This window comes from Salvelinus alpinus, chromosome 4 (genome assembly GCF_045679555.1).
Source record: "Salvelinus alpinus chromosome 4, SLU_Salpinus.1, whole genome shotgun sequence".
NCBI lineage: Eukaryota > Metazoa > Chordata > Actinopteri > Salmoniformes > Salmonidae > Salvelinus > Salvelinus alpinus.
Genome location: NC_092089.1, coordinates 53529699 through 53553155, shown reverse-complemented (window position 1 = coordinate 53553155; position 23457 = coordinate 53529699). Strand labels below are relative to the sequence as shown.

The window sequence follows — 23457 nt, the reverse complement described above, 5'->3', positions numbered from 1 at the left end:
AGAAGAAATCCTATTACGTGTAATAATTATTGTCATGTTGAATGTGGTTAAACTCCTTGTTAACGTGGGGGCTTATGGGTAAGCATGCTTTCAGCCCCTATACTGTCACTCATCGCTAGAGAAAATGATTACATCCAGTCGCCAAAGGCTGATGTGCTGATTTGTGAACTTTTTTTTACAATAGGTGTTCTATTGTGCTCTGTCCTCACATATTACTTGTTATATGAGTACATACATTTTTCTGCCCTGAGGCCCTCTGATTGGATCAAGTCATTATCAAGTCTGCAGCCCCGTAGTCATAGCCATCAGCTGCTTAGAGAGAGGATGCTTGTAAGAGGGAGGGAACAATTATGGCCAAGACATTAACTTCATTTTTATGGACACTGTGGTGTATACATGAGGGATAATAAAAAAGCTGAAATCAGATAATCTTATTTGTCATTTGGAGCTAGTTCAGCGGTTTAATTTTGGTCAAATGCATCATTTCTTTTCATGTTGAGTTGAAAGATGTTCTTTGATAAACCGCAATGGAAAATGTGTTTTAAAATAGTGTTAAACAATTCACCTAATATTGTATTAAGGAATTAAAATGGCTACATTAGCGTCCGTCATATCTCCATGTCCTTTTGGCAGAGACAAGGCTATGACAGAAACATTTGTTCCTCTTGAAATAAGTGCAAATGGAATTTGTTTACAGGTTTAATTAAATATTTTTATCTAAGTCATCTGTCTGCAAGTGCGTGATAATGTTGGGTTTAATTGTATCTCAAATTAGAAAAACATGATGATAAAGTGGTCATGACTGCGCATGAAGAAAATAACATCCAACCTTGCCTACAACACAGACAAAACTGGATAGGAGGGATATTTAAAATGAGTTGACAAAAGTATCTCAACACAGGAGATTCAATCGCACACCAGCACAGGCAATGTTCATTCTCACCAGATGGCCTTTCTGTGTGAACATCAGCAGTGTGTGCCTGCTGGTGTGTGCGTTCGTGTGTCTGTGCCTGCATGCGGCCCATGTGTGAGGTTTAGTGTGACACTCCAGGGGGCGATGCTGGGCGGCCGATCACCAGTGCTCGCTTTCTGTCACACACACACACACACACACACACACACACACACACACACACACACACACACACACACACACACACACACACACACACACACACACACACACACACACACACACACACACACACACACACACACACACACACACCTACTCCAATCACATATGCCACACAGACATCATTCTCACACATACACACCACAGCAATATGAAGGAATGCATCTTGAATGTGATTAAGTAGAGAGAACTTGTCACTACACTGCTGGTAATTGAGGAACATCAGCTTCACATGCAGAATCTTTCCCTCTGGTACAAACAGAGGTTTTTCATATCTGCCATCGATCGTGTGACCTGTCATTGCTGTCATGCCACACTAACAAAGGTAAATTCTCTGTGACACATTTACATTTACATTTACATTTTAGTCATTTAGCAGACGCTCTTATCCAGAGCGAATTACAGTAGAGTGCATACATTTTATTACATTTTTTATATTTTTTTAAATATATTTTTTTATACATACTGAGACAAGGATATCCCTACCGGCCAAACCCTCCCTATCGGCCAAACCCTCCCTAACCCGGACGACGCTATGCCAATTGTGCGTCGCCCCACGGATCAATGTAATAATGTAATCAATGACACAATGTAATATGTCTGTGACAAATACTCGTTTGGGGCCCTGTCATCGCTAAAGGGGCGTGAATCAGTGTCCCACTCCAGCTACACCTGCTAAGGAAGCAGACAATATGCTGATGGCCAACAGAACTTGCTCAAACAAATCGAGTAATTTCCAATGGAAATTATTCAACAACAAAAAATCCTTACTTTATTTGAAACAAGTGTAATATGGATTTAAAAATATATATTATTATGACCATATATGTGTACCAGAAATGATTTATTATTATACACTGCAGTACTTTAAAACTTAAAAGTACCTTTATGTGAAAGACTTGGAGTTGCAAAGAACACTGTCATGTCTTGTTTCAATAGGACAGCAAGAACAAGGCAACCCCATATTCTAAAGCTGTACTAAGTGGGTCATAAACCAATATAATTTCAAAAAATGTGTTTACACACAACTGGCTGCACTAAAAGCTCTGAAGGATATTTGCCAACATTAGTGTTAGAAATAAAGTGGATCGGATTTGTAAATATTATAACTTTTCTGTTACATATCATCGGCATGGAACACTGCAGATGTAAAACTGCATTGTATACACACAACCCAAATTCATTTTTCCATTTCCATGCAGTGAGCAGTAGGACAAGCAGTACTTACTGTTCCTCAGGTCTGAATAACTTCTATCTTCTAACTGTTCCGATAGGCACAGACACACACACACACATTTTATAATAATCTAGTCACTAATCAGTGTGTGTTTTATGCATACACACACACACACATGTTGCCAATGTTATCAATCGATATAAACAAACTTTTACATCACCAATCTATTATGTTCTGATGAGATCATATCTGTGCAGTGCAAGTGTCCTTTATTCAGATGCAAGATATCCTAGTCAAGGGAAGCTGGGGGGACAGATGCTTGCTAATTATATTCTTTCATTATATATTTTTTTACTCTTCAAGGGACAAAGAAATGTTCCCAAATTGAACATGTTCCCTCTCAGCCTCTATCAGGATTTATATATGTTTTATTCACCATCAATGTCTGGGAATCGAGCTCTTAACTGCTATTCATCCCCAGAAGGACACTACTGTTTATTTTATGTTCAGGGACCATCAGGAAAATGCTTTTTACATAAAACAGAAGTCTTTTTTAACATCACCTCAAAGCAGAAGTTCTGTATTTTTACTGGGCCTACTGATTTCACATCGACACCTTGGGGGTGACAACCTACATTAGGGGAAGAACACCCTTTGATACATGTAATGATGTTGGAAAAGCTACATTAACTACACACTACCCTTACATACATATTTTGCCTGTATCATTACAATTCAATAGTGTGTCGTTTTGTTTCTCAAAAGTTAATGTCGGCAGTATAAAGGAAAGAAATCATAGCTGCTGAGGAAACATTTTTAAGGACAAAAGAATATTACAGGAACTAAACTTGGAAGCATTTACTATGTGGTTGTTTTGATATGGTAATTGGCTGTGATCAAATAATCAAATCAAATCAAGTTTATTTTATATAGCCCTTCGTACATCAGCTGATATCTCAAAGTGCTGTACAGAAACCCAGCCTAAAACCCCAAACAGCAAGCAATGCAGGTGTAGAAGCACGGAGAGAGATTAAATATATGCCTGTTTTGTAGATAGGGTTCTGTTGGGTAAACTCTTATAAAATAAAAGGTGTTATCTACAACCTAAAAGGGTTATTCAACTGTCAACATAGGAGAACCCTTTGAATAACCCTTTTTAATTCCAGGTACCAAATAACCCCCCCTTCCCCCCCCCCCCCCCCCCCCCATGATGGCATGTTTTCTTATACTTGTTAAAAAAAACATGACTTGTTTCTGAATAATGGAATGGAATCATTTCTGGGGAGCAGATTCTGTCTTTTTTCCCCTTCTCTTTCTTTCTTCCCGGGGGTAGGCTAAAATGTATTTTTGTTGTTGTTGTATTTGCATGTTTCAAGTGTTGCGTGTTCTAGCTTGTTAGTTGAACTACCTCGACAGTGTCTTACTCTACTTTTTAGATGGTGGACAGAAGTTTCAAGTAAAATGGTATTTTCCTAGATTTAATTATTAACCATAGCTCAACATTTAAAATAAGGAAATATTTAGAATGAGGATTAGTGAAATTGACTATGCAAAAAACGAATCACAGGAACTTAACTTACTGCCAACATCAGGCAGTGAAGAGTTGTGCCTGCTTTAAAGAGTAAAGGATCCCAAATGGGACATTTCAACTTGTGTTCTGCAAAGGAGTGGAGTGATTTGTCCATCTATAAACTTGATGGGCAAATGCAACACATTTATTACTTTTAAACTTTTAGGAACTTTTTCTGCATCTTCGGGTTTTCTAAAAACATTCAGCACCAAACTGTAAATATCAATTGTTGAACTTGAGGTCTTGGGTTTCTCTCAAACTCCATGTGACAAATGTCCAAACTGCAATTACTAATTGCTTATTTTAAATGTTATTTCAAATATTTCTTTCTAAGTAAATATACAGTAGAATGAGAAAGAGGTAAAAAAAAAAAGGCTAGACTATTTGACACTTTTATCTCATCTAATCTCATCACAAACCTTCTAACCTCTTTTGAAAGAAACCAGGAATCCAGCCTGAAAATAAATAAATAACAACAGCAAATGTAGAGAAGGAGACCAGTCAAACACGTGACCTGTTCTCTCTTTTTTTTTTATTGGAGAAGGATTTGATTGAGTGAATGAGGTTGTACTCAGATGAGTACCATAAGAGGCCGTACCAGAGGGCCAACTCTGCAAATAGTAGGAGTGGTACGCTGAAAACAATTAAAACCATTTGTGATAGACAACTCAGTCAAAGGTTAACGATAAGTCACAGACAAAACGTCTGGTTTAAAAAGTGCATTCACAAACATGACAAATACTCTCAAAGGATGTCTATTTTCATGTGATACAAAATATGCATACCTGTTATAGAGTTGTCTGTATTTCTATACACATGTATTTCTTTCAAATTATTTTTTTTTTTAAAGGTTAAAAGCAGGTTTGTGATAATAGCAGCTTCAGATATCTCAGCTTCTTCACTGTGCATCCGAACATGTTGCACATCGTCTTGGCTGGATATCCAAATGAAACTTCACAATGTGTCTCTGTTGTACAACTGAAATGACATGTTGTCTTTATTGAAAGAGATATTTATAAATGAAGTCTGCAGTTTAGAAAAAAAGGATCAATAAAATGCCGGGGCCATTTTAAATATATTTTCTTATACCCGCTTTTTTAGTCAATATCATAAATACTAAAGACACAGGACAATATTATAAGACAATGCTGGGAGACTAAATGTAAAGATTAAAATAGTTGAAACATTTTTTCAAGTTTTCTACTTCACGAGAAAAAATTGTTGGCGAGCGCAGTAACACCATAATTCCAATTTACTTCAGTCCCTTGCTCTTTGTGAGCAAACATAAACATTAGCCAAACAGCAGCTAGTCAGTCTATGCACATATAAGCGCTCGCTCAGCTTCATTTTAGTCCTTGCCCATCACAATTGAGTCAAGATATTACTTTTCAAAAATAATCCTTAAAAGCAGTCAAACATACTGATAGAAACCAATAAGTACCATGCAAATCTTGCAAGACGACATATTCTCAAACAAGAGACAAAGTATTCTTCGTACGAGCGAAATATCAATGAGGGGTGAATGGGCGAAAGGCAAAGACCTCTAACCAATACTAAATATTATATTTCAAAAACCAAACCAAAAAAAAACGTAATCTGTACATAATATAGTACATAAGAGTTCAAACTGGATTAGCAGTTTCTTTCCTTTTCGTAAGACTCTTGTCTTTCCTCAAAGTATTTTCCTTAATTGATCCCAATCTCTTTATTTTCCTCCATAAATCGAGCGAATGGGCGTCTAGCCCCAACCTCCAGAACTGTCTTATCCAGCCCAGTCATGGGAGGGCTGCTACTGGCATTCACCCGGTCCATACGGTCCATACCTCCTGACATGGCCCCTAGCGAGGTCATACCTCCTCCACCCAGGCTGACTGGCAACTGGGGGATGCCTCCATTCTGGATGACGGAGATCTCGTTGTTCTTCATGGCCAGGCCGTTGGTGATGGCGGCAGCATACTGGTTCCAGAAGCCAGGGTCTACGTTCATGGCCCTCGCCGCCAGGTCCTTCTGAAACATCTCGCTAAACTTCATGGCGTCCCCGCCCAGCAAGGCCATGGGGTTCTCCACGGAGAGACGGCGTCCACGACGGGCTGGCGCATTGTTCCACATGTGGGTGCCCATGTGCACCTGCATTCAGTCAACAGGAAACACAAGGAACAGACATTATTATTCAAGAGCCTCTGGTCTTTTTTCATATTCTTTATGTAACTTTCTTTTTAAGTCAGACAAATGTACCCTTTTTCTTATACTTTTAAATATATATTATTATTATATTCTCTCTCATACCTTCAGGTTGCCTTTAGTGGTGAAGGCCCTTCCACAGATCGAGCAGCCAAATGGTTTTTCTCCTGTGTGTGTGCGCTCATGGATCTGCAGGGCACTAGCTGAGGAGAAGTTCTTCCCACAGTTGTGGCAGTTGTGCTGCTTGGGGGTGCGACGGGGAGTTGGCGGTGCCAGCATGGGGGTGATACTGAGGCTCATGTTGGTCTGGGGTGCAGAAGCGGGCACTTGGATGCCCACGGGCATGTAAGGACCGTCATTCAGTGACATGGGCTTGCTCTGCCTGTGCCCATTCATCTCCATTTTGATCATGTTGGATGCTGTGTTTAGCAAGCTAGAGTTGCTCAGACCTAGAGAGAGAAAACAAAAAGAGGATATGTTTAGTTGGGAGAACGGAGACATATGTTATTCAAATGACACATGTGGAACACCATGTTTTTAGACATTTCAGGTATCATTCAATTAAATTGCGATTTGTATTCATCTAATTTTCAGAGGAAACAAATGAATTAACAGTAAATGAACTATATCAAAGTCAGGATCATTGAATATACCTCTATCTCTGCTCAGGAACATCATGTTGAAGTGGTTCTCCTCCTTGATGAAGTGCCTGCTAGGCTGGGTTATGCTAGCAGTCAGGTCCAATGCCCCATTACCTTCAGACACAGGTGCTGGGGAATCTGACTTCTCAGATTTCACTGTAGCCATCCTGTTGTTCTCCTGCCCCTCATCTGCTGCAGTGCTGCTGTTATGGTTGAGTGTGGCTGGGGACTTGGATCGATGACTCTCAGGGTGACTGTGAGCAGGGGAGATGGGCTGCATGGACCCTGAGGACTCAGATAGTGCTGGGCTTCCCACACTCTGGCCTTCCAGGTCCCCCGAGGCATACAGCGAGTCATTGTTGAAGAAGTCGTTCTCCCCTCCAAACCCGCCACCGTTCGGCATGGGCTTCAGCCCAAACGAGCGGCTCATATTGACAGAGGAGTCGATCATCTTCATCTGGTTCTCCAGAGCAGCGATGCTGGAGATGACAGAGGTAGGTGGGGAGCGACCAGGGGACATTCCTGAATATGGATGGAGAGGTTTGGATGGGTCAATCATCTCTTCTCCTTCTTTCAGCTCTGCTTCGTCCTCCATAGCTGCCTCCATCTCATCCAGTAGATCGTCATCATAGTTGCTCATGGCATCTAAGCTCTTCTCGTCAAAGGAGAGGTCGGTGTCCATATCCTGTAGAGACTCAGGCAGCGGGGTGTTGGGGATCTGGCCCCCCATGTGCATGCGGATGTGCTGCTGCAGGACCACAGCGTTCGTGAACTTCTTCTGGCAGATGGGGCAGGAGTGTTGGACCCGAAGAGGGGGCTTGGAACGATGGACCCCAAAGTGCGTTTTCAGATTGCCCTTGGTGGTGAATGCTCGGCCGCAGACCTTACATTTGAAAGGCCTTTCTCCCGTGTGAATGCGGTAGTGCATCTTAAGGGCGCTCTGGCAGCTGAGCACACGGTGACAGATGACACACTGGTTGGGGTCGGTCATCTTCTTGTCGATGTTCTCCACCAGCTGCTGCAGCTTTGAGGTCTCAGACGTTTGCATAGAGTCCAGAAGGCCGCCGAACGGAAACTTGGCCTTGAACTGATCAGAGATCATGGGGAGGATTGGATGAGAGACAGAGGGGGCAATGATGGGTTCAGTACAGCTGCTAGTGGATGTGGTTGCGGTGACCGTGGTGGCGAGGACCACTTGAGTAACGGTGTTGGTCTTGTTCTCACCAGGCCTGGAAGTGGGGAGGTTTGGGGGTAGGTGGATGCCCTCTGGTTTCAGAATGGGAGGCATGTCACCCCCTAAGTTGGGCTGCGGAGACTGTGAGGTGGTGATCATGCCTGCTTCTGTGAAGAGGTTAGGTGACAGAGAGGCACATTCGCTGGAGGGTGGGGAGGGCCTCTGGGGTGATCTGCTAAGGGGAGTGAGGCTCGGAGAATCACCGTAGCCTCCCATCATGCTGGGGAGAGTTGGGGGGAACTGGAGTCCGGTTGAGGTGGGGACTGTGGGGAGAACAGGTTTGCTGTCCAGCCAGGTGGTCACCGGCTTCTCTGGGGGGAAGGACATACCATACGGAATGCCTGAGCTGGTCGGCACGTTATCCAGGTATTCTGGCACGGGATAAGGGTTCATCTGGACATGCGGGTACTTTTCCTTGTGCCTCTGGAAGTGGACCTTCAGATTGCCCTTGGTGGAGAACCGGTTTCCGCAGATGTTGCACTTGAAGGGCCGTTCGCCAGTGTGAGAGCGCAGGTGGATCTGCAGGGCACTGTCACTGCCAAACACCTTGGCACAGAACCTACACTTATGCTTGAAGAAGGGGTCCTCGGAGCTGGGCTTGGTGTCGAAGACGGACACGTTGGGGGGCTTTCCCTTGCGGTGCCTCATCAGAGCGGAGAGTGGGTCAAGTGCATTGGCAGTGGCAGCTATGCTGGCTAGCGGGTTTGGGAAGATGACACTGCTAGATGAACTGTGAGGTATCAGTGGTAGATTGGAGGGACTGGTGCTCAGGAGGCTGTTGTGGCCTAGTGAAGGGGGGCTGCTGGAATTCCTTGGCAGAGCTGTAATGCTGCTGCTCATGCCTCCTCCAGCAGCGGATCCAGCTCTGCTGCTGCTGTGTGTGATTGAAGTAATGCAGGAAGGCAGTAGAGATGACAGCACATTACCACTGGATGGTGGGAAAGAGGAGTTTGCTGAAGTGGTGTTGGGCATTGAAAAATGTGACTGCTGATTACTACTTTGCTGGGTATGGGAGAAGAGGGGCCCATCTATAGCAGAGGTGAGGGAGGAGGAGGAGGAGCCCAGGCTGTTTAGCGGTGAGGGCAACCTGATGGGCAGCTGGTGGACAGGGGGAGTGATGAAGTTGTGTAACTGCTGGAGTTGGTTGGAGGATGACGGCCCCTGTGAGCCAGCAACTGTGTTGTGGTGGCGGTGGTGGTTCTGGGACAGCTGGTCGACAGAGGGCTGCCTTTGCATCAACGCCACCTGACTGCGGATCTGTTCGATCAGTTGGAGTTGGTGGATCTGTTGCTGCTGCAGCGCCATCAGCTGGTCCAGGATCATGGGGATGGCCAAGGGGGAGACCCCGCTGCCGGCCACCGCGGCACAAACACTCTGGGAGAACTGAGCCACTGCCACACTGGTGCTGTGTAGTGTCTCCAGAGTGACGTTGGTGCTCGGCATGCTGTAGCTCTTCACAGAGGATGGGGCAGGATCGCTAAACTGAGGTAGAGCACCATCTGGCTCTGGGGAGGCGTCACTCACTTCAAGGTCCACTGGTTTCTCAGGAGACAGCTCCATGGGCTCGTCCTCCTTGTCCAGGGCACTGCCCCCCTCCAGGGCTATCTCTGCGCCCTCATCGTCCTCACCGGGGCTGTGGCTGCTGCCCTCTCCAGCGTCCTCACTGTCTGCCTGGTCACTATGGCAGCTTGGCGAGGGCGATGGCTCTGCAGGATACTCCCGGGAGGGTTCCGTTTCGTTTTCATTTACTATGAGCACCAGGGGGTTCTTGATGCAGCTCGTCAAGTGTTCGCAGAAATCGGACCACTTGAAGAACTCGGCGCAACACTTCTCACACACGTGGGTCTCCTCGCTCCCACTACGGCTCTCATTCCCACTGTCTGAGTCATCCAGCACTTCTCCTGTGGCTGAGGATAGAAGGGGATGGAAGGGGGAGGGAGAAAGTCAGAGTGATGGGAGGGAGACAAAAAAGGAGAATTAATGAATAAATAATCAATAGAATTTCAACACATATTCTGCAGAGCAGTTCTGCAAAGATTTAACCTTTAATAAAAAATGTATTTCTTTAACGTGACCAAAATCAATATTCTTTTCTTTTCTTTTACTCTGAACAAATTGCCCTAGTTCACCAATTCTCAAGACCCAGTTTTGCACATTCGAGCCCTCTCAATAGAGCCCAGCTAATACTTTTCTTTGTGCAATCCATCAAATTATGAGGGCCTATCAATTGTGGATACTGCCGCTTAATGAAATTCCATAGAAGCCATTGATTTCCAATATTCATACAATTCACAGCTGCCTCGTCTGTTGGGTACAAATCAGGTCTTTGATGGGCCCATTAGGATTCTCCTATATGCTATCAAGCCTCGTCATTTCCACCTGAATTTCAAATGCCTGAGCCTCTTCATTTAGCATTGCTAAGGTAATGCATAAGCGCTGCATCTAAAGTGAATAAATAAAGGCCACCTTCAGCAACTGCTTGTCACTAGCTGCAATGCAATATGGAGGCCTAGTGTATTCTACTTTGAGAGATATTTATAGGATATGTTTCAAATTAAAATGTTTGAGACTTGTTGTTGCTATTGTTGTTTATTTCTCACAGAATGTACTGGGAATTTTTTTACCCGTAACGTAAATGAGGATGTGAGCCCAAAATATTTGAATTACTGAAAATTGTGCCCTTATGACATCTTTTGAAATGAGAAACATTCTCTTTTTTTAAATGAGTCACATGCAGCTTTTGTTACTCAATTAGGTTTGTTCATCTTTCTTCCTCTCTCTCCCTTTTTGAAATGAGACTCAACAAATGACATGCTAGTGCCATGGCAGCAGTCTCTGATTAGTTACACATGTTTAATCACAGTTGTAAGAAGCCACTTCCTCTTCCGCATACTGTCGTCAAGTGCCAAGAAAGCAAGTATGTTCACCCGATCATGGTCCTAATTCACACCTGATCAAACCATGAATACATGCCCCCTTATCTGTTTATTTTATCATGTTCAAGTGGATGCATGGCTGTGTGTGTGTGTGTGTGTGTGTGGGGGGGGGGGGCAGTGCCTTAATTATTCCCATAGTGGGAGCTTGCTACTCTCCTACATGGAAAACTGCATGACTGCTTTACTTCAGAGACCCCAGCCACTATGACTTGACACCCATAGACCCGTAATTAGGACAGCAAGGAAATGTGCAGAGGTTTTCTAGCTCCTTCTACTCAGAAACATAATTTGCTTGTTTTGAAGTGCTTAACATGTGTGTAAAAAAAATCACAAGGAGAGAAATAGTGGTTGTGGATGTGAGTGAAACCTTTGAAAACATAAAATGGTAAAATGTAATGACATGGACCACCTTTTAGGTTACTATGGTTCAGTGGTTTCTTTCAACCTGAAAATGCATTTCAAGACTATTTATTTCCAATTAGTATATTATCACAATCAGTGAATTATGTAATTTAATATATGTGTGTGTGTGTGTGTGTGTATGTATATATGTATGTATGTATGTGTATGTGTGTGTGTGTATATGTAAGTGAAAATAATAAAATAACTAAATATTAACATCAAATTTAACTAATTAAAAATAAAAAGATAGTTAATTGTATGATAATTTGCTAAAGAAAATAAATCAAACAGATCCACTACAAACGCTTTTTCACCCAGTAACAGGGAGTGAAAACATTAAAGTAGTATTCCCACACTAACCCTAACCTTAGTGCAAGAGTGTTTTAAAACATAATTCAAAAAGCCATCCCAGGGAGTCATGTTTATATTCTGTGTGTGTGTGTGTATGTGTGTGTGTGTGTGTGTGTGTGTGTGTGTGTGTGTGTGTGTGTGCGTGAGAGAGAGAGAGAGATAATAGGGTATTGTAGGTGCTTGCTTGTGAGGGCAAAGGAACAAACACAGATGAAATGAAAATCAAAGCAAAACCAAACATGGCACTTCTCCAGGGAAGCACTCGGCCACAAGTCAACAAACAGGAGGACATACTAGGACAGATGCGGTGTTGATGCTTGCAGTTAAGGGTTACATTTGGACTAGTATAGAGTCTGGTTCGGGTGGCATTTTTTTGGTTCAAATGTATTTTCCAAATGTCAGAACATACGACTGTCTTCCACCCCCCCCCCCCCCCCTAAAAAAAAGGTGTCCTCCTTTTTACTATTTAGACAAAAGTTGTGGCCATGGCCAAAATAGGCTGTGGATGAGGGTGTACTATACAGGTGTTACTGGAACACACACACCAACAACATGAATATAAACTACGTACCTTCCCATTTCCATAAATTATCCCTCGTTTCTCTCCAAATCAATCCAAACCTTTTACATTTGACAGACTACAGCGGTTCGTTCAACACGCAGAAGACATTGAGAGAACCCATATTGCTCTATGCTTCAGTTCATTCGACGGGCACAACATCGCCGACCTGTATCACGGCCTTCGTGACGCCTGCGTGTCAGTTTAATGAGTCATTAGTGAAATAATTCGGCACTCTTCCTGTAATTTCTGGCCAACGGGATGACTACACTACACCATCAGGGTCCGGTGTCTTTAACGTAATTAATAATCAACAGAAAGGCTTTTAGAAAAGCTATTAGCTCGTCCCCAGGAACACGCTGGGGGCAGAGTGACGCCAGTGGCAGGCATTATTTGATTTCTTCCTGTATGGTGTGACACAATGGCATAAATTAAGATACACAAAATTAAGTTAACGATATGACAACAAACATGACGTGCAGTGGAAGCCAGGCATGAAAGAATTGCGATAAGTTCATACAGTATTTTTCATAAATTGTGTCTTTAGTGGTGTACATTATTTTTAGTGGTATAGGATACACAGCTTCCATTTGCACAAATGTACCTACGTATACATTTTGTGAAATAGTTAACTTCACACGACCCCAATACAAAACTATGAAAAGAGCAAATTATTGGAAATAGCAATGCCACGTGATTGAAGGCCGAAATCTCCTTAGCCGATCAACGGACACGGGCTCATTTCCATAATTTAGGGTGAAAGGTCAATGTTCTCAATGAGTAGGCATTGTTATAAACCGATGCAGTTATTATTGTCAGTCTCTCATTTCATTCATACAATTTGCTTCGTAAGTGAGTGCCTTTGTTGGCCTATGCCCAAACACACAACATAAACGTTGATGAATAGTGAATTGAGTATTTTAATATCTGTTATCTAGATCTAAGAATTTTGGCGATTAAAAAAAAAAAATTGCATGTTCAAGATGAATACAAATTAATCTATTGAGAATTCTCCTTATAGTGAGATTACTGTAAGTGATTGAATTTGAAGGGAAATTATTTGAGGATGTGGATATCACATACAGTACATTTCATTGCATTCCAACAGCGTTAAGTTGTAGCCCCAATTCTGGCAATGTCCTTCTGTTCAGAACAATTATATGAACAGGAATTAGAAATTGAGGTATCACTACTTTTCAACAATCCCTTTCTTTGCCACAATGTGTTGGTCTACATAGATTTGTCATAGAAACATATCACCTCATTTATTTAATTTACTTTGTGAACTGATTGAAATCATATGTGTATCATCCATATCCCTATTGCTAAAATAAAAGCAAATGACAGTAGTATAATGCCAATTTTCAATATATATATTTACTTTGGTTAGTAGGCCTACAATCTGGAATATCATTTCATGACTAACATTGTGAAGGGTATCGCTGTCTTATTGAGATAACTAGAGACTTCTTTCTGGGAAGATACGCATTTGATTTTGGGGTTGATTTTCTCATTCCGGTGCAAATCTTTGCAAATAAAACATACAGTGGGGAGAACAAGTATTTGATACACTGCCGATTTTGCAGGTTTTCCTACTTACAAAGCATGTAGAGGTCTGTAATTTTTATCATAGGTACACTTCAACTGTGAGAGACGGAATCTAAAACAAAAATCCAGAAAATCACATTGTATGATTTTTAAATAATTAATTTGCATTTTATTGCATGACATAAGTATTTGATCACCTACCAACCAGTAAGAATTCCGGCTCTCACAGACCTGTTAGTTTTTCTTTAAGAAGCCCTCCTGTTCTCCACTCATTACCTGTATTAACTGCACCTGTTTGAACTCGTTACCTGTATAAAAGACACCTGTCCACACACAATCAAACAGATTCCAACCTCTCCACAATGGCCAAGACCAGAGAGCTGTGTAAGGACATCAGGGATAAAATTGTAGACCTGCACAAGGCTGGGATGGGCTACAGGACAATAGGCAAGCAGCTTGGGGAGAAGGCAACAACTGTTGGCGCAATTATTAGAAAATGGAAGAAGTTGAAGATGACGGTCAATCACCCTCGGTCTGGGGCTCCATGCAAGATCTCACCTCGTGGGGCATCAATGATCATGAGGAAGGTGAGGGATCAGCCCAGAACTACCCGGCAGGACCTGGTCAATGACCTGAAGAGAGCTGGGACCACAGTCTCAAAGAAAACCATTAGTAACACACTACGCCGTCATGGATTAAAATCCTGCAGTGTACACAAGGTCCCCCTGCTCAAGCCAGCGCATGTCCAGGCCCGTCTGAAGTTTGCCAATGACCATCTGGATGATCCAGAGGAGGAATGGGAGAAGGTCATGTGGTCTGATGAGACAAAAATAGAGCTTTTTGGTCTAAACTCCACTCGCCGTGTTTGGAAGAAGAAGAAGGATGAGTACAACCCCAAGAACACCATCCCAACCGTGAAGCATGGAGGTGGAAACATCATTCTTTGGGGATGCTTTTCTGCAAAGGGGACAGGACGACTGCACCGTATTGAGGGGAGGATGGATGGGGCCATGTATCGCGAGATCTTGGCCAACAACCTCCTTCCCTCAGTAAGAGCATTGAAGATGGGTCGTGGCTGGGTCTTCCAGCATGACAACGACACGAAGCACACAGCCATGGCAACCAAGGAGTGGCTCCGTAAGAAGCATCTCAAGGTCCTGGAGTGGCCTAGCCAGTCTCCAGACCTGAACCCAATAGAAAATCTTTGGAGGGAGCTGAAAGTCCGTATTGCCCAGCGACAGCCCCGAAACCTGAAGGATCTGGAGAAGATCTGTAGGGAGGAGTGGGCCAAAATCCCTGCTGCAGTGTGTGCAAACCTAGTCAAGAACTACAGGAAACGTATGATCTCTGTAATTGCAAACAAAGGTTTCTGTACCAAATATTAAGTTCTGCTTTTCTGATGTATCAAATACTTATGTCATGCAATAAAATGCAAATTAATTACTTAAAAATCATACAATGTGATTTTCTGGATTTTTGTTTTAGATTCCGTCTCTCATAGTTGAAGTGTACCTATGATAAAAATTACAGACCTCTACATGCTTTGTAAGTAGGAAAACCTGCAAAATCGGCAGTGTATCAAATACTTGTTCTCCCCACTGTATGTGGTAAATGAAACATTATTTTTAGAGATACAAATTAACTGTACTTTTCTAGAGGAAGTAGAATACACATAAGACGTAGGTTGTTCTTTAGGCTCTATGCGGCTGGGGCTAGATCTTGTTTAGCGTGTGTGTGTGTGTGGGGGGGGGGGGGGTGTATTGATTTTCTTATAGCATGAGAAAGGAAGGTATTAGAAAATCCAATGCGGTTTTCATTTCTTTAAGAGTCTTCCTTTACTCAAATGCAAATATGAAGCACAACACAATCAATAGGGGGATTGTAAGACTTTGAATCATTGAATTCACTATCTTGCTCAGCAATCTTCGGCATGCTAACTGAAATGGCTAATCTGATCGCTAATATCAAACAAGGTATTCATGCTCTCTACTGATTCTGTGAAAGCCACTGAGCAATGTATTTAGCAAATTATTGAGCAATTAAACTCTCCGTTCTTAAAGGTCCAATGCAGCCGTTTTTATCTTAATATCAAATCATTTCTGGGTAACAATTATGTACCTTACTGTGATTGTTTTCAATTAAAATGGTCAAAAAGAAACTAAAATAGATTCTTAGCAAAGAGCAATTTTCCAAGCAAGAATTGTTCTAGGACTCTGTGAGTGGTCTGAGTGGGGAGGGGAAAACTGAAAACGAACTGTTATTGGCAGAGAGGTTAGGAACTCTCTTTCTTATTGGTCTTAATCTCCAAATCTCCATCCTACCAAAACAGCCTGAAATTTCAGGTGGTCATTTCAAAACAGCTCTTACACTAAAATGTCACAGTATTATTCCAACCTCAGTGTGAAAATATATATAAAATCCTGTTTTTGACTGCACTGGGCCTTTAACAATTTCCAGATTCACGCACACGCCACCCCTTCACCCCAGTCATACATGCAAACACCCGCACACACACACACACACACACATTTGCAATTCATATAAACTCCATAATCATGCAAAATAAATAAAAAGCACCTAAAAGGTTAGAAAATATTTTTGTTTATTATACAAGTCACAAAAGCTTTTTACTCAGGAAATTACATTATCTAATTTAAATGCTTCTCCTTTGCCTAAACAAACACTGTTTCTTTTGATATCACATGCTTGATGACATGATAGCATCGCCTGAACCCTCTACCAAGCATTTCCACCTAGGTCCGAGTTTAGCCTTAATCTCACATCCCCGGACTCGCCAACTCCTCTTCCCCTTTAAAAAGCATTTTTCTCAAGCATTTAGGAGAGCTTAGGATCTTTAAAAGGGAGATGAATCGCTATAGGTCCAGCCCAAGCTGTGAGAGAGGGGGTTGAGGAGGAGGGCAAATAAGGATGCCTGCTGGTTTTAAGAATGTTGGAATTCCTGTACGAATTACTTTTTTCCATTGCATTATTTCTCACTATCTCCCCCCATTTCCCTGTGTTACTTTTACATTCCGTCTACCCTATTTATTTTGTACTACAACTGTCCCGGCAAGGTGGCTAGGGAGCAGAGGACATTACCAAAATGACACACACAGCTGTGACTATCCCTGCTGCCTCCTTCCAAGACAGAGCCGGTGGTGATGATGTATGTATGCCACGTCTCAAACAGCTCCACTCTCGGATCTTCCCACCAGCACTGTCACACACATCCCCATCCGCACCTGCAGAGCAGTCCCCCACCAAGCAGAGCTCTCTATTTCACAGGCCTGGCCCTCACGCAGAGTGGTACAGTAATATCCTATCCTCTCTAACAGAGGGGCCTTTGTCATTGCATGCAGATGTGGCCCTAGCCCAAACATTAACGATTTGTTTGTGTAAGCGTATGCAATACATTATTCAATGACGGCACTCTCTCCGGATGATTGTTTGTCACATGATGTTGGCGAGTTCCTCTTCATCAAGGGGAATTATATTTATTGTGTGTTTTTAAGTGCAAGGGGTTGTAATTAAAATACAGTCATATTGGAGTTCCATCGTCTTGGAAACATATTTGGCATGGCAGTGTGGGTGGTCCAGAAGCTTCCACCAAAATGGTGAGAGAGGATTAAAACAAAAGCCAAACAAAGCCTCGCTGAAGGGGAAGTGGGGATACAGCCCATGTTGTCACTGCTATCAGGACGTTCCCTCGCTACATATCATCTTTCCTTTATCCCTTTCTGAATTCCATCCATCCACTTCAATATGTTTTCCCTCTCTCGTTTCGCTCGTTCATTTGCAAATGTTAAGTGTTAGCAGACACCCTAACACTGCGTCACTTAAAGAGGTTTGACATTATGAATGGTTGGAGAAATAGTTGTATTTTCAGTTGAAAATTGTGTGTGTGTGTGCTTCCTCACCCCTGGGGAAAGAGCTCTAAAGGGACTAGATGCAGAGGTAGCAGCATTGAGATGAAAGCCTGTCACTGTTAACACTGTCTAGGACAGGGGTAAGCCGCGCTGCCAAGGTCAATGGGACAGATGTTCTAATTGTATTATGAGCTTGACATCGAGCCGCAGCCCCCTGGCAGGGCGAGGTAGGCAAAGGTTAAGTCAGCGAGCTCTATCAAAGCACTTCTAACCAGCCAACCTCAGGGCAAGTGGCTGGGAGGCCTGGGGGGGAGAGTGGGGGGGGGGCCCAGGCCAGGTCAGACAGAGGCTTGTTGGCACTGCATGCGATTCTACCTTTTCAGGGCCACCACACAATAGGGCCCTAAAGTGCTACATTGGACAACCATGTAAACTCCCCACAAAAGCCCTAAGCACAAAAAAAGTCAAATCAAGGCGGGATTTAAATAACTGATAAATCCCAATTAGACGCAGGCAGGAGGTGTTAACGCAGGCGAGAGCAACAGCATCATATCTGAATTGCAGAACCAGGAACACAAAAAGACATTACATACAAAGAGAAGACTGGATTCATCCAATAACCTTTAGAAAAACATCTACTATGGTGTTTTTTTATCCTATGAATACTTGATGCTATAGGTATAGCATCTCTTTGCTGTAGGCCTATGTTCTCTTGCTGTGTTGTGACTGAGAGGTTACACACAATCAGCCAAGTCAGCGACTAACAGAATGGACGTTAAGTCCTAACAGTGTACTGAAAGAGGATTGGACCCTCTGAATTCCTTTGTACAAAATACACAATTTTTACTTCAGGCACAGTAATCAATAGTGTTGCCAGTAGCTGTACAACGGCAATACGTAAACTGATCACAGTTACATCATACGTTTTGTCTGACACAAAGTGGTGTAGTTACTTTAGGTCGTATCGGTGGAAATACTGCATTGTAGGGTATCTTATCGAATGGTCTATCACTGTCTTTTGTCCAACGCTTGAGAAGGCTTCTCTCAGTGAAGCGCAGTCTGTCCTGACAACAAGCATGTCAGTGCATTCTTCCAACATTAGAAAGGATCATCCATAGCAATCGAAAAATTAAAATGCTAAGCAGTATGGCATTGGTAGTTCTCACACAGCAATCATGTATGGCGTGTGGTCTGTGGGTGTACGTGTGTGTGTGTGCATCTCTGCATACACATGTCTATGAGTGAGTGTAGCCGTGTCTGCAGCCAGGTCATCCATGATACAAGTCAGTATTGAAATTTGCCGTACGGGAAACATGGGTGAACGTCTAATTCTGACGTGAGACTCTGCGAGCTGGTAGCAGCGTGATCCGCAGACTATGTTCATCTTCATCTCTTATCAAAAGTAAAGACTTATAAGACAGAAGGAGAGAGGCATTCCACTCAACTCTATTTGCCCTAAGAGGAAAATATCCAAGCCAACATAACTGAAGAGAGCTTTCTCATTGACACAGCTGTTTGATATGAGAGAAGGATGTGTGACTTTTTCTTGAACAGGCCCATGACAGTAGTCTCTTAAGTATGCGTCACATCGAGTACCTCTTTTCTCTTCTTATTGAATTTATTGGAAAGACTGATTTCCTTCCTCCTCCTACTCACATCAACCTCCCCTATAGTTAACGAGGATCATCTTTAAATGAATGTTTTCCTTTATAAGGTTATTATTACCCTCTAAAACACAATAGATGGCATATGACAATCAGAACCACGCTGTTCTCAGCATATATGCCTGTAATCAATAGATGCCATTTTACTATCCCTGGTTCTTGACATATACAAGAGAATGTATTACTAACCTTATATACAGATTATACTTCAATGCTGGCTTTACTCTTGCAATTCATTGCTATAATAAACCAACAAGTGAGGCAAGTGTGATGTATTGTCCAATCAGCTTAGCTAGCTACATTACATTTTTGTGACACTGACTGCCCTATTCATGTGTAACACATGGCATGGTATGATAAGACAATGCATACATAAATGAATCACAACCCATGCTCAGCATTGTGACTCGATCACCCTACAATGTTCATATGGAAATAAGACTGTTATTTGTGCCTAGGGATGACATGACACTTTTTCTATTTTACAGGATCAGTACAATGGATGCTGTATGTGCTGGTCAGCGACGGTTCAAGATAATGACGGTTATTTGTCGAGAATACCACGTAAGCTGTATGGATAGTCAATAAGAAATGCTGACTAACACATCACACTCTTCCTCGAGCTAATAGAAAGAGGGAAAATAATATGTTGGTAATTTCAGAATGCTGTTAAAATGACTAGAAAATTCCTTTGGATTGTGTTAGAACTTTTGGACGTCACCCATGGGCACTAGTGGACAAACACTATTTCAGCACAAGAAGAGAAACAAAGAGGGATTATAAATTATAAAATGAACAAGACCTATTGCATTAAACTTAAATATATTTCTATTTTTAAGGCATATAGGAACTTTTGCAAGCTGTAGATACTTAAATTGTTTTACAAATAATTATGTAGCTAGATCACGATTCCTGAAATGTAAAATAAATAACAAAACAAACAATGTATGTAAAATACTGAATGAATCTTTACTGAATAATGAATCATAGACAATTACCCATTTATGAATTTACATGCGCATTAGACTACATTATAGACAAATCACGGGAGCCTGACGTAAAACGCTATCGAAGATTTTGTATTCGATAAAAAAAGGTTTGTTCAACATTAATGTATGCAGGAACATTTTTTATTTTTATTTAAAAAAAATTCCGGATAGGATATAAAAACAAACTGACATGCATTTTCGTTGTGTGTGCTTTGGGTGAAGATTTCACTTTAGTTTTCTAATTAAAAGCTTTTACACTCTTCAAGCGCATGCAGCACAGATTACCAGGAAAGAGTGACCCCTTTCACACGGCTAACCCTGTCAACTGATCGTGTAGACGTTGTGAACTGTAGGAAACAAACCAAGTGTGATACGTTTACGTGAGGGAGTAAACAAAAACATTTCCATGACAAAACATGCTATCGCAGAATATGCAACCCGCTCCTTTCAATGCCAGGATAGGCATCGACACTGGAAAATAACCTACCGTATGCCAACATAAATGAATAAAAGACTATATATTGTTCTCTTTTATGAATAAAATGTTATACAATGTATTGATGCAAATACTTTCTCAAATTCCGAAGGCATAATTATGATGTAGAGCGTGGTATGTTCAACATAATTACATTGCTTGCAATTTTAAATGTTTACATCGTGTGTGTGTGTGTGTGTGTGTGTGTGTGTCTCTCTGTGTGTGTCTCTGTGTGTGTCTCAGAGAGAGAGAGAGAGCGCGAGACAGATCCACACAAACTGATGAGGTTGCATTTAAAGAAAACACATTTTTGATTAATATAATATTTGAACGCATATTAAAATAGTTTCAAACGGTATAGTTCCTTGATAGTTTTCCTATCGGAGTTTCTTATGAACCATACTCTGAAACTGATAGCTCACTTGCACTCGTATAACGCAGCAGGAAATGTATTTGCATGTAAAAACTAAGACACGTATAAAATTGTGTTGTGGGTGTTATCGAATTAACACTGTTAAATGCCAACTTGAGGCCATTGCATTTGCTTGTGTTATGTTGCTTTGTTAGCCAAAATCACAACCAACAACGGTAGGCTATTAAAAGTGCCTTCAAAAGTGTTTTTGATAGTAGCTTAACGTGCTCTGAATAAAGATTGGAATGTCACCAAATGACTATCTTGTAGTTAAACAGGTAGGCTAGTTCTTGGATTAAGTAAATAAAGAGTTCCCAACCCTTTTGGAGGTTGCGTTGGGTTTGACAACATGATGAAACCGGTGGAAGCGATAAGGAGAGCTATAAACATAAGCAAAGCAAACCATAAGCAAAGTGTCGCAGGGACCACGACATATAGGTGTACGAACACATTCTATTTTAAGTCAAATGACCGAAATGATAAAGTTTTAAAAAACAGCCTTTTCAACACAAATTATGTCCCGGTCAGGAGCATGAACAGATGCCTTCTTGTATTCGGAGAAAACAATACTTGTGTTAGACATGCGTATAAAAAGATTGTCCCACCCGCGCATAGAAGCATGACTTACCATTTTCGGACACCACCCCGGCTATTGTGGGATCCTCGTCCGACTTGAGATGCTGTGGCTTCGCTTGCTTGCGACGGGACATGCTGCTGATACGCTGCGAGATGTTTCTGCTTTTTGCAGATACATCAGCGGCGACCGAATGAAAAAAAAAATGTTCACAAATAGTCTGGTTGCAAAAATTACGGGAATTAGCTGGTGTTGCTGTTGCGTGGATTGCGCATGTCGGTATATAATTATGATATTGAATAATGCATTGCGATTAATGGTACTGTGTGAGGGGGATTGGCTGAAGTCCAGCGGACACACACTGGATATGGTAATGAGGGACAGACTAAGCAATTAGCTGCTTCACTCTCAGACTATCTGTCTCTCTTCTCTAGCTATCCACCTCCTCCAACAACACACAAAATCTCGCTTGTTACGCCCAGCGTTCAGGGGGGTCTACGTCGCGGAAGGTCAGCTTTTCTCCCTTTCTACGGAGCTTTGTTTCACTACTGCTGGAGAGTCATTGACGCAATTCTTTTCTTGTGTGTATCCCATACTTCAGCCATGCTTTTAAGTAGTATGTTCCACTTGGGTTGTGAACTTGTGATAATTTAGATGACGGAATTCGAACTGCTTGCCTCAATGCTCATACTTTCCATCCATCTTTTCTTCCATCTTATTTAGGCTAGATAACTTTTGTCCCACGACTGAGTACTTCCCCTGAATGTGGCTGTGTGCATCTGAAAGTGTTTTTAATGTCCCTGAAGTGGTTCAGTCTTTTTTTAATCTTCATATAATTGACAGCATCTTCATTTAAAAAAAAAAAACTCCTTGCCGATGAACATCAGTCGCCTACTTGCCGATGAACATCAGTCGCCTACACCCGCTAGAAGCGGATGGGACGGATAAAGTTTTTGAGGATGGTTGTCAGTTGTTCCCAGTGCGCCTTGATGATGCAATTCCGTTGTAAAGGGGAATTGTAAAAGTTCGGTTTGATTGCCAGTGGATAAGCAAGGAACATACTCGTTCGAATTGCCGCTCAAAGTTTGTTGTGCGTCTTCTCAGAATCGGCGCGCCTTGTCGGAGTTATGAAGTATGAAATAGTTCCTTGTTTGTATAATGAGCGTTTATAAAAATACATGTAAAAAATACACCCCAACTGGCGCTGGGTGGCTAGGTGTGCTCTTCCCCCTCGTTGTGCTTTGCTCCCGGCTGCGCGTTTGTCTCGAGCTGCTCTCCAAAGACCCCCCTCTCTTCCGCCAGTTGCTCGCCAAAGACCCCGGTCCTTTCCAAAGAGCTTTAGATTTTTTTCCTGATCGATCTAGGTTCTCATATGTCGGACATGAATGTCGTTTTCGACTTCACTTGATGGTTCGTAACAGGAGCACTGCTCGGGAGGTTTGATGTAGCCGTTGTTGCCCTCGCCTTTAGCTCCGTGTGTGGGGACTGCGCTGTGTGTGAGAGAGTTAAACCTTGGGCTAGGTTCAGCCCATTGCCTTGAGCGACCGCTAGGATGTACCACACAGTTACAGTTAAAGTCAAAAGCTTCACACTAGGCTATGGATTCCACGACGGAGCGATTTGATATCATATGTTTCCAAATATCCACCATCGGAATCATTGGGTTGTCTAAGGTGTAGTAAATACAATGAATCTAAAAATGGGTCTGACTTTCTGCATATCTGATTAGATTTCGTTTCCCTG

General features: G+C 42.2%; 1 protein-coding gene across 1 annotated transcript; it reads right to left on the bottom strand.

The window, feature by feature from the left end:
• Positions 1-4365: 4365 nt before the first annotated feature.
• LOC139573952 (sal-like protein 3) lies at positions 4366-23238 on the bottom strand. The gene is made up of 4 exons (XM_071397966.1): positions 21769-23238; positions 6717-9845; positions 6169-6512; positions 4366-6009 (listed from the first exon to the last, which is right to left on the bottom strand). Exons 1-4 carry the CDS (start codon positions 21848-21850, stop codon positions 5569-5571), a joined length of 3996 nt encoding a protein of 1331 aa, XP_071254067.1. The 5' UTR covers positions 21851-23238; the 3' UTR covers positions 4366-5568.
• Between the last annotated feature and the right edge of the window lie 219 nt (positions 23239-23457).

Coding starts and splice junctions, on each gene's coding strand:
- LOC139573952 (XM_071397966.1), bottom strand. CDS start 21,850: ATGTCCCGTCGCAAGCAAGCGAAGCCACAGCATCTCAAGTCGGACGAG. Junction 9,846..21,768: donor CGGGGTGGTGTCCGAAAATG/GTAAGTCATGCT, acceptor TTCTATCCTCAG/CCACAGGAGAAGTGCTGGAT. Junction 6,010..6,168: donor CCACTAAAGGCAACCTGAAG/GTATGAGAGAGA, acceptor GACTGAATGCAG/GTGCACATGGGCACCCACAT.